Genomic DNA, 12,448 nt, shown 5'->3' on the forward strand with positions numbered 1-12,448 from the left:
CGGCACTGCGCACAGGCAGTCAGCACGAGCACAGATCCGTTTCCTTTGCCTTCCCCTGAATTGAACCGGCTATTCTGGTTTTAGGTACATAGCAGAACTATGTTTTGCCTTTTAACAAAAGGGGGGGAAATGTCACGGTTGCAGCAGGAGAACACATGTTACATTTCATGACATCAGGCAGTTAAAATGTATAGCTAGTACATACAGTGCTCTCACCAAAACTACTCTGGATTTGCATCAGACAGAACTGCGAGTACAAAATGTCCCAGCTCTTGTAAAAATGTGGGTGAGATAATATTGCTATCGGAACCTTAACTATTGCCTTTCTTGATGGCTGTTGCTGCTGCTGCTGCTGCTGAGCTAATAATCCTAACATTCCACTGAAGGAGTGTTCAGTCAGTGCTTGATCATAAACAGGAAAGGAATGAAGGGGGGGGGACCCCAACCTCAGGCTTTATGAAAGATGCAGGTCATTGACCTTACAAATCGCGACAAAATTAATTTGGCACGGCATGCCGCTTCTGCCTTTTAACTATGCCCTGTGGAATTTGAGCACCTGATATTACTTAAGCTCTACAAAGCAAAAGGCTTTTGCCAGCACAAACAGCTCAGGCATGTGTGGACAGAGCCAGTCATTCAATTTTGGGGAGTCTGAGGAGAGAATGGCTGGGCGTCTCCTTTCTCCCACCACAGAAAGAGCAGGGGTGTTTCGAGGTGATGGCGCTGAGGGATTATGTCGCCATCTTCCACAAGTAGCAACAGAGTCGCCGCGCACACTGTTTGCCGCAATACGGAATAGACAGGAGGGTGAAGGAGGAATACAATGATTTCATCAGTACATGCTGGTCTGTCCCGTCTATGGAACGCCAGCCTATAAACCTTGGGTGAACTGACATGCACTGTGCAATGGGATGGAATGGGATAGTTTGCTGGCATGCATTATGCCTTGCCCAAAGATGTGGCTGATTACTCTGGGTTTTTAGTGTTCAAATAATAATTAGTTGTGTACACACTCCGGTTTACTCTGCATCCAGCACTGCATCCCAATGCTGGTTTGGGAACTGGCGTGCACACGACATTAGCCACAATCCACACCTTTACTGTGATTTCTTATGAAATACTGTGTTTTGAGGTGTGTGCCCCCTGCAACCAGATTCTATCAGAATTGAAGAAAAAAATGACATAGCCACGTTTTAAGCTGGTAATGTGTACGCAGCCTCCCCCCAAAGCAAGGCTTTTGTATCGCAAGTACATACCGTGGTGTCCACAGCGGTGACCTTCTTGGTGGGTATATGTTTCGGGGTGGGTTCCTTTGCGCAGACCAACACACAGCCCTCAGGACCCAAAGTTACAATGGCTGTTTTACAGCCTCTCTCGAGCAGGATCCGTCCCACACGCCCAGCATCTTCAACATTGCCAACTGGCATTCCCGTTAAAAGTTCTGCCTAGGGGAAAAGGTTGAAACAACACAAAACCCACATCAGCTTGGGGGGGGCGGGGATTAAGCAAAAACATCAATTTATTTTAAGACTACTAGCTATGTGAAACAAATATGTAATATTTGCTACTATTAAATGCATTGAGAGAGAATGGTGTGTACCAGGAAATATAGTGGGAGGTGCAATAAATCCCTTTGAAAGCACAGATTAACCACTCAGCCCTTAATTTATTATTTCCACAAATGAGGTATCGTACTGATGTACCAGACTCAGAGTAGTGGGCTGAAGAATAACATAATATCTATTGTAATAACCTCTACAAATAATTAATTCAGGGCTCTGGCGTTCAGCCAAACCCAGTTTCCTGATTTGTGCATGAGACACATGCTCAAAAGCACATTTAAAAAAAAATAATACATTAAACAAGCAACGTTTTTAGGTGCACATAAAAAACCCACCCTAGTAAAATGTGTGAAGTGGCCAACTGCGTGCTGTGCCCGTAACGGGGATTCCACCATGAACTTCCCTTGTTCAAGGGAGGTAAATGATTTTCCATTGCTTGACCCAAGGAGCTGCTTTGAAGAACCACCTCTAAGAAAACTACTGTGGGGCTTCCCTCTTGTTCCTTCCCCATTTTCCTTGGGAGTAGACCCTATGTAAAGCAATGGGGGGGGGAAGTCTGTGTTGCTTTGCACAGGAGGTTGTTTGGAAGGGCTTTCCTAGGGGGAAATGAAGGAGTTTGGATTGGTTTGGGAAATAACCATGCTTTCCCTTGGGGGGGGGAGAGGGGAAGGGGGAAGGGAAGGCTTGGTTCATTTATAAGCCAATCCAATGTGTGTGTGTGTGTGTGTGTGTGAGAGAGAGAGAGAGAGAGAGAAGTTTTGGAATATATAACCAGACAGAGGACCGTCTCGGTAGTGGCGCCCACCCTGTGGAACGCCCTCCCATCAGATGTCAAGGAAATAAACAACTATCTGACTTTTAGAAGACATATGAAGGCAGCCCTGTTTAGGAAAGTTTTTAATATGTGAAGTTTTATTCTGTTTTTACGGTTCTGTTGAAAGCCGCCCAGAGTGGCTGGGGAAACCCAGCCAGATGGGCAGGGTAGAAATAATAAATTATTATTATTATTGTCATTATTACACACACAGAGAAAGAGGGAGCTGAACCTGGGGTCACACTCCTGAGAAGTGTCCAAGTTGCTTTAAGCAGAGGTTGGATGGCCATCTGTCATGGATGCTTTAGCTGAGATTCCTGCATTGCAGGGGGTTGGACTAGATGACCCTTGGGGTCCCTTCAAACTCTAAGACTCTATGATTCTGTCTCCTAAGGAGAGTCCACTGCTCAGTCTTTTCCATCATCAAATGCCGTCTACTGTTAGCAAGTTTCTCCTAGTGCCTTGCCAAAGTCTGCTTCCTTAATAATTTCCACCGTTTCATTCTGGTCTAGAAATGAAACCCTGTAGCATTGGCCCTAGCCCTTCTCACCATCCCCCAAAGTGGGGCGCATGCTACAATGCCACAATGAGGCAATACCACAATGAGGTCCTTGAAGGAAGGGCAGGTTACAAGATGCAAATACATCTGCACCACACCCTGTTGATTGCATGGATTGTGATAGTACCTAGTTTAGAAGAGAACACTGTGTTATTGCTTTAATCCCAGAGAGCGCCCACAGTCCTTGACTGTTATTGTCTGGCCCTCCTTCTGTGCTGCACAGTATACAAAGGTAGTTGCGGACCGATTAGGCAAATACAGATGCCTCTAGGAGTTTCTGCTGCGTCTGCCATCTGCAAAGAGTTGCCTCCAGCTGTATTTGCAACAATTGTGATGCAGCTGAGATAAAGAGGGAGAGGGGGGAAATGAGGACACCGCAAGGCAGGCAAGGAGTCGATTTCCCGCAAAGGTAACAGACACAAGACAGATGCTACGTGCCAAAAGTTAAAATGTACCACAAAGTGTCAATTGTGAAATTAAATATAAAACTGCTGGGCTGTGTTGGAAAGTTCCTCCCTCCAATAAAATCACGATTTAAAAAAAAAAAAAATACAATTGGAGGAAATAACTAATGGCTGCTCTAAAAAAGAAAACGAAGACACAATAGCAGGAGGCCAAGGAGGATATTTTTAAAGAGCTTTCTACATAAGACCAAGGGAAAGAGATTCTTCCCCCTGGCTCCTACCACCACATCTTGCAAAAAGGCATAAAACACTCACAGAGAGATGAGGAAATGACCAAATTACTTATATTGTTAATCTGCAAGTCAATATACAGTCAATGTAGTACCCCCAGATGTTGTTGGGCTACAGGTCCCATCATCCCTGACCATTAGCCATGCTGTCTGAGGCTGATGGGAGTTGGAGTTGGCAACATCTGTTAGGTCCCCCCCCCCCGTATCTACAGGTAATGCTGCTGCTGCAGAACCAAGTGCTTAAGCAGAAAATGCAGAAATGCAGAATTCAACAGCGTAAAGATATGCAAGCTCACATTCTGCAGAAATGAATTTCTAAGGTGTGACTCCTTATTTCATTGTACCCACTCCAAACTGTCACACCTTTTGAAACATGACCAGGCATGTTCCAAGTCTACTACGGAAAATGCAAAAATAGCAATGCATTTTCCATAACGTGGAAAATGCAAAAAGCACTGTGCCACCCAGCTTCAGCCAGTTTTGCTCAGCAAAGTCCCATCCATTGTTGGGATTTTTCACTTGCCATTAGGTCCACGTTACGGGTGGTGGTGGTGTAGAGACTACACTACTATACAAAGATTGAGTTTACATTTGTTGCTCTGACCACCTTTGTCTCTGGCTCCACCCACCACTGTAAAATGGCCCTGGGGTGGCTTCCCTGAAAGGAATATGGTCTTCAGGCAAAAATATTTCCTATCCCTGAGCTTAAAGCAACAAAAACATAGGAGCCAAATCCTAGAAGCCGAGGGGGCTTTGGTCCTCCCAATAAAATATTTGATGGGGCTGCCCCCCCCCAAGTTGATAGGCATTGTCATTCAAATGGTTTGTGTGATCGATTATGCAGGGCGGGGCTTACCTCCCCCCCCCCCATATTTTATTCAAGTTGGCACCCCTGAACAGAAGCGAGATGGGAAGGGGGCAGGTTTGGGCTTCCCTCCTCTGCATGTTTTTTGTGTAAATAATATCACACACATACCCCTTATATGTGAATGCAACAGATGCATTCAGTAACATACACATGGCTGGCCCTGCACATCTGAGATTGGTTTTTCCCCCTGGAATAACTCTCTAAAGTGCCAAGGACATTATAAATGCAACACCTACAACGATTTCCCTTCAAGTCTGAAATCACTTAGTGGCACACAACCTTAGGGTTTTGGCTTCCACAGGACCAACATTTGATATACTTATTCTGCAATTCTTTTATTAGAAGAATTAGAAATAACAGAGAACCAGCACATTCCTGGGCAAACCTCAGGGATTAGGCTCTGCTGCATCTGGTGCACAGTGAATTAACAAGCCAGTTTCAACAGGCTTGATCTTTCTGGGAAAAGTCGGGGGGGGGGGGGACCAAACTACCAGCTAAGCAAAAAATCAGGAACTGATAATCTTGCAAGATGCATTCTCAGTATTTTGCACACGAACCACATACAAAGAAGTAGAAGCTGCACAAATAAAAGTTTATTAAAGCAATGAAAAATATGTATCTGAAACCACAGCTTGTGAAATATCCTTTGTGGTAGATAGCCCACTGATATTATACCCTTGTTTTTTTGCTCCATTCTAGCACAACAATTCGGAATGAACAAAATGTTTCACAATACCAAGTATTTGTGGTTGTCAAAGCATCCACAAGTGTTTGGTGGATGTGCTTCCATCCAACAGATTATTTGGAGGATGCAGCCCATGTGGCAGGGTTTGCAGCAACTTGGGGTACTTCCAAGGCTTTGCTAAGTCACAGACTAGTTTTATGCCTCTGCTGCCGAGAAGATAAATAACAGAAACTTCCTGTCTGATCATATAACTGTTATCAGCCAATCATAAATGGACGATTACAAGCACACAGTATGAATTATTAAGGAACCTGGCAGAAACTTCACAGCTCATGTTGACAATGGGGCATAAATTTCCACTTCCCTTTGAAGTAGGTGGCTAGTCAGCACAAAAAGTTGGACGGGTGTTAATTGTGATGAGCTCTGAATTCTTTTTTCCTTTAGAAATATTTCAAGATGGTGATTGGCAGCTATTCTGCCCCCTACACACACACCCTATACTGCTGTGTTCTGTATGGTCAAGCTTCATCTGTTCCAATGCAGGTAATAATTTTACTAAATTATTTATAAACCCTGCTATGTGGGATCTTTCACCTCTCAACATGCTGGCCCTCAATGGGAGAAAACCTGGTGTGAGAGATGGCACCGTTCTTTTCATCTTTGGGACCATGTGGATGCATGAGAACTATATGGACACAGAGGTGAGCTTCAATCAGGCAGACCTGCAAGCATGCCCCATCTCTGCCACGGGCTGACTGTGTGGACTTCCAGACATGATACAAGACGACAAAAACTAGACTGGAAATGTCAAGAGTGGAGTTGGATATAGCTGAGTAAGTTCAGCAAGGCAGTGCACTGGATCTATAGTTTATTGTTTACGAGCATATATTCAAAGCATAGAATCATAGAATCATAGAATCATAGGGTTGGAAGAGACCACAAGGGCCATCGAGTCCAACCCCCTGCCAAGCAGGAAACACCATCAGAGCACTCCTGACATATGGTTGTCAAGCCTCTGCTTAAAGACCTCCAAAGAAGGAGACTCCACCACACTCCTTGGCAGCAAATTCCACTGTCGAACAGCTCTTACTGTCAGGAAGTTCTTCCTAATGTTTAGGTGGAATCTTCTTTCTTGTAGTTTGGATCCATTGCTCCGTGTCCGCTTCTCTGGAGCAGCAGAAAACAACCTTTCTCCCTCCTCTATGTGACATCCTTTTATATATTTGAACATGGCTATCATATCACCCCTTAACCTCCTCTTCTCCAGGCTAAACATGCCCAGCTCCCTTAGCCGTTCCTCATAAGGCATCGTTTCCAGGCCTTTGACCATTTTGGTTGCCCTCCTCTGGACACGTTCCAGTTTGTCAGTGTCCTTCTTGAACTGTTTACCCTGAAGAGCATGTTTACCCTGCTCTTCGATGAAAAAGGCTCCCAAATCAAGTTGCAGAGCAACTTTTTAAAAAGGCAGTCCCTGCCCTCAGCCTTACAATCTAAAGGACACAACACAAAAGGGGGGAAAGGATGGGTTGGGAGAAGAAAAGACACAGTAGAAAAGGGAAAAGAGGAGAAGTGGGAAGTACCAGTTCTTATAGTTACAGTTCTTATAATGGTGGCTGGCTTGCTGGCATGGAAAAAATTCAGGTAGTTTGCTAGCACTGGGCACTGCAAGGTGACACATGGAGGAGAAGACGACAGAATAGCCCTACTTTCCTTCTCTTTCTTTCTTGCAGTCTGATGGAATCACCCAGGTTTATACAGTGTGCTATCCTAGACCCTCCAACACTACTCAGATGAAAATAGGGACATTTCTCCTTCCCTCCCAACTGATCCTCCTCGACCCCCCATTTTTGCCACTCTCCAACAGAGCATTTTCTATCAGAAGAAGGGCGAGTGCCACCATCACCACACCAAGGGGACACAGCACTCACACCCTCCACCACCCCGAGAATATCACTTAATCCTCTTATTTTATTTTATTCTTGTAATTTTGAACAATGATTACACATTACAAACCCAGCCATCGGTCAAAGCTTTCTGGGTTGAAGTATGAACTGTATGTTTATTTCCTCTTTGGTATGCCACTACAACCAGTGAGATGGAGACCTTTTGTGGGGGGGGGGGGGGGAGAGATTATCAGTTCTGTTTCAGGTGCTATCCAGCCCATTCCAAGTAAAGTCAGCATTGTACAACACAGCATTTTCAGAATTTCAACCAATTACTTGCATTTAAATGCAGAAAAGATGATGCAGAAAACAGATTTTAAAAGTTGCATTGGTCCAGAGCGACCAAAATCATGGTGATGACACATATTTACCTCAGTTTCATTGCAGCAGATGATGTCAGAATAGGTATAAAATCGTGGATCTAGGTCAGCGACGGCTGGAGCAGGATTAAATAAAGTCTTCACTATAAGAAAATGGAAAATGTCTAAATCAATGGCACATGATGCTTGAATATGAATAATTGGGCAGAATCCAGCAAAAACTCTGTGTTGTTATGGCGAAGGCACTTTCAGCTCCACATTCCCCACCAAGATATATAAATTACTTGCAGACCCACAAATCTTCAGGAAAATATCCTACTTTCTCATGCTGCAAAACAAAAAAGCAACTCCGATTCACAATAAATAATAATGGTTTCGTTAACCAATTTTGTTAGAATATTAAAGCCCTGATTATCATGCCACTGTCATCAAAGTGAGAAAAGAAGAATTAATTAGCAGAATGAAAGCTCTGCTGAATTCAGAAAACAGAAAGTTGAGTTACTGCTAATTTGTTTAATATTTTTTATAAGATATTCCATCTAAGAATCACAAGGCTGTTTGCTGCTTTTAATTTGAAAATCAAAGGTGCATGGAAACTCACTCAGCTAATGGAAGTACCAAATACAGAATCCAGCTTGTCTTTAACATCCTGTGCCCTGTCAGCCTTCCATATTAAACAAACCCTCTTCCATATTAGAAATGTAATTCACTGAACATGATTCTGGTTATCCTAACGTTTACCTATTGCAGCAGGAATACTTCCAATGCGGAACACGGAAGGAAATGAAGTTCATGCAGCAGAAATGGCAGCTCATTGCCAGCATGTGCCTTAGTAAATAAGCAGCCTGCCTCATCCCACAGAATCTCTGAAGCTTGGCCCAACCAAGGCTACCCGTTCAGCTAGCTGTTGCCCCTAGACCCTTCCTCAAAACCGTGGTCAAACTTAATGCCTTTGAGTTGATTGTCTGAGCCTCTGTAAAAGTAAATATGGGAAACAGAAGCACACAGTGCTCCTACAGCACTCCCTAGTGCACTGTGTATAAGCTAAAGATGGGCTCAAATTCTCATGTTTTCTGATGATCAAGTGCCGGCAAGCGGAAAAGATGTGCTTCAAGCTTTGTTGAGCTGGAAAAAAAAATAGATTTTAATTTTTTTGAGGGGCAAGGGAGAGGGACTTGCAATTTGATTTCAAGACACCATAGCCATATCCTCCTCCTTTCCATAAACTTTCTGCCAATGTGACAAGCAAGGGTGGCAGTCCTAGTGCAGTCAGAGGCTATTTCTCCTCAGTGTGCCTCTGTGAGAGGATGCCTTGTAACAACCTTCCAGCGGCATTGTTGGGGGGCAGGGGGGTAGTTGTTCAATGGGGCAGCCACTCCTCTTTCCTAGCAATGCCTTTGGAAGGGTGCTATCTTGTAAAGTAGAACACCCCCCCCAGAGACACAGTGAGGGGAACCGACCCCAGATCATGCTAGCAGCACCCAGCAAAATGGTTATTTAAGAAAGGGGAAATGGAGGGGGGAGATTTGCCTAAACTATGCAGAAACTAAAATGTAAGCACTGGAAATGAAGTAAGGTTTTTCATCACTCCATCCCCCAAAATGGTTGAGAGCACACTTTTGTAGTATGAGAAAGGAGCTGTGAAGATAGGGAGGCACTTTCTATCCCGTTAGAATATAAGCAAATTAAAGGAAAGGAGCTGGAATATGTCCAAGACAGGTTGCAAAATGCACAGGAGGATAATCCGTACAGTAATAGAAAAGGCTGCTCAAGCGACTACCAGCAATCTAATGCGACAGGGCAACCAACTCCCTATATTCTGCTGACTGTGTGATGGTAGTTTGGCACAATGCTCTCTAGCCCCATCAAGACACGGTAGGGTGGAGAAGGCAAGCAAAGCAGCTTGCCACCTACTGTCTCCTGTTGCAATGATGCAAGCCTCTACTGTCAGGACTGCTGGCTTAGTCAGAGGGATGGCAATCTGAGGTCTGCAGGCCACGTCAAGAGAGTCAAGGCCCATCCCTGTCAGCTTGTGGTGGCTTGCCTGGAAGCTGGTTTTCTTTGAAGCAAAGTCCACCCCTGGCGAGGGAGGGACAGCCTTAGCAGGTAGGACATGGGGTCATCCCCCCCATTGGTGGCCACACTGCTTCAGGGAGCTACATCCTGGTGGTGGGCAGGGCCAGAACCATCCACTTTTATCTCTCTCTCCCTTTCTGCCACCCACTTGTCTCTCCCCCTTGTATCACCCAGTGGGCTACCTGGAGGGGCACAGATCGCTCTTGCCTGAGATCTGAAATGTCGGCTTGCAGAAGGCTTTTGAAATTAGACTGAAGGTGAAACCAGGGCCATAGGTAGCTCACCCCTGCCCTAGGGGCTTGAAAATTCCTTCATTATATACCTTTAGGTGCCAGGCAAAAACATTCCTCTTCAACCTTTGGTTTATTGACACCCAATAAGAATGTGTTGGGGTGGTGGTTAATTGAGTTGTTCTTGTTCTTATTTTTATTATGTATTTTATATTGTGATTTTATCTTGCGAATCGCCCTGAGACTTATGGGTATAAGGCAGTATAGCAATAATTTTATTTTATTTTTTAAAGCAGAATGGTGGGTGAATCAATGTTTTTGTTTAGGCACTTCTGAGAAAGCAGGGTCCATAAATGGGCGACTTCAGCTCTTCCATTTAACTACTCAAGCGAACAAGAAGAATAACATTCGAGTCAAGAGTGCTACAATCGCTTTGGCATGCAGGATTTAATGACCTGTCCGGGCACTGTGCCAGTCAAAACAGAGGCCAGCGCTTAGACAAAAGCTGCCACAGGGACCTTTAATGACTACTAGGAGGACAGTGAGACATCGGCAAGTGTAACACTGTCGGTTCGCAGCCTTGTAAAACGGGGGTAAGTGAATGGGGACAAGAGGCCTTACAACCACAAGCTTCCGTTTCCTCACTTCCCCCTTTCTTTTGAGCATGGCATCTCGGTGTGCATCTGTTAAACACAAATAGTCTAGTGTGCTTCCTAACATAAACCCCTGCATTAAACATGCAGCATCTGCAGACTAAAGGAAAGGAAATGCCACTAACACACTCCAGCTGGGAGGGTGTTTAATACTGCGCAGTGTTAGCAAAGTGTTTATGGGGATGTGGTTATACAAGGCAGTTTGACATGTTTGTCCTGTCATCTAGGGCAGAGGTGGCCATAGATTTACTGGAGTACGGAGCACACTGTGACGAAAGATGGAATGGTTAGGATGGTTCTGATCTTCCAATTACACAGTCTCTTGCCTTAACTTGCTAATGCCTTTCTTGCTCACATTCACCTAATAATTTTTTATTTATTTTTGGTTTAACACGTGTGATGTAATGAAACACTTAATAATTTGCCCTTGCTGCTACAAAAAGAGCTCCTTCAACACTAATAAATTTATTATGGCACAACAAATTTATTATGGTCACTTCATAAGATGCACAAGGTTGTCACTCTAGCCTAGCGCAGGTGTGCACTGTTGAAACAAATGGGTTTTCTAAGCAAAAGATTACACAAACTTATGCATGTTTGCTCAGTGTAATTCAAATTGAATTCAATGAAGCATCCTCTGAGGCAAGTGGCTGTAGGACTGAAGTTTTACTAATTTCTGGGGTAGCAAGTAAGGAGAACAAGAAGGGTGACTGTAGGCGAAAGCAACATTCAGAGGTGTGACTGCTGCAGTAAAGGGTCATGCAGAAGAATTTAGCCTCACTTTCCACAAAACGTGGCTTATTGTTATGGATGAAGCAAAGACTGTGGTTTAAAACAAACTCTGGCCAATTTCTAAGCAAGCCAACTTCAAACTATGGGTTTCGAAGCTGGCTTGTTTAACTAACCAGTTTGTTTTAAACCCCAGTCCCTTGGGCCGTACATAATGACAAGCAGTGTTTTGCAGAAAGTGAAGCTATGTAGTCCCCCTTCCAGTAATGGAGGAGGAAGAAAGGCAGGAGCATAAAAATCCAAGGCTTGCAATGGCTTCTTGCTGCTCGTGCACAGAACACTAAACCACGGTTTGACATCGCCTTCCCAACTTATGTGCTCCAAATGTTTTCGGGCTAAAATTCCCATGGAGAATGATCAGGGATGATGGGACATGGCAGTCCAAAAGATATGGAGGGCATCAGTTTGGGGAAGGCTCCATGAACCCAGCCAGTGAGTATGTGCCTCTTATGACAATTAAGAGAAGAACTTTGTCATGCCAATCAAATGAAATCATAGTTTCGCTCTTCTTTTCAAATCTGGCACAAGCTGCCAAACACACGTCACCTTCTTTTCCACTACTGAGTTTTAAAAATAGTCCTGAAGCCCTGCTGCCTTGAAAGGATATAAAAACATTTTAAAAGGGAGCAAATAATTAAGACAGATTATTAGATTACCTCCACTGGTGTGTGCCATTTTCAGGGCTTCCAGAGAAATAGCTGGGGTTATTTCAAGTTGGCAGACCATGACTTTAGCGTTTGAGATGACGTGCGCAGCCCTCTTTAAGTCATCAGAATTCAAAAGCAAATTTGCTCCTGCAACAATGACGATAAAGTTTTCCCCTAAAAAACAAACGAATTCTGGTTTTTAAAATGTTTACAAGTAACCATGCAACCAGTCTCTTTCGCAAAGGGATGGATTCTACCCACATAGCTGTACATCTCCCCTTCGCTTCAATCAGAGCTTGCACCTGGGGAACTTCATGCTATGTTGTCGTCTAAAATAATATTATGGTTTGAGCTTCCATAGGCTCAAGACAATTCATCAGATACATGAAGCACACTGGAGAGACACATCCTTAGGTCAACTGATTCCTAAGTGTCCATTAACGTTTGTCAAGAGGATGCTTTAACAGAAATTTGTCAGTGGAAAACTTTTTGGTCCCAATACAGAATGCCTGTCCCAATATATGAAAATGTGTGTGAGAGAGAGACTCGCTTTTGCTTGTCTACCACTGCCGCATGACTCTCAAGAGCGTTGGTCAAAGGGGAATACA

The 12,448-nt window shown here is 44.1% G+C and overlaps 1 protein-coding gene across 5 annotated transcripts in view; it reads right to left on the bottom strand.

The window, feature by feature from the left end:
• RBKS (ribokinase) overlaps nucleotides 1-12,448 on the bottom strand; it is a 64,945-nt gene that overhangs the window by 21,871 nt on the left and 30,626 nt on the right. For all 5 annotated transcript variants that reach the window (XR_013984537.1, XM_081000299.1, XM_081000297.1 and 2 more), the window contains 3 exons: nucleotides 11,850-12,014; nucleotides 7,497-7,588; nucleotides 1,257-1,445 (listed from right to left, as the gene is read on the bottom strand). Coding sequence is in view for 4 of the 5 variants with exons in the window: in XM_081000299.1 (XP_080856425.1) it covers nucleotides 1,257-1,445; nucleotides 7,497-7,588; nucleotides 11,850-12,014 (446 nt within the window). In the remaining variant the exon portion in view is untranslated. The remainder of the gene's footprint in view (nucleotides 1-1,256; nucleotides 1,446-7,496; nucleotides 7,589-11,849; nucleotides 12,015-12,448) is intronic.

Source organism: Podarcis pityusensis, assembly GCF_964106645.2.
Source record: "Podarcis pityusensis genome assembly, chromosome: 3".
NCBI lineage: Eukaryota > Metazoa > Chordata > Lepidosauria > Squamata > Lacertidae > Podarcis > Podarcis pityusensis.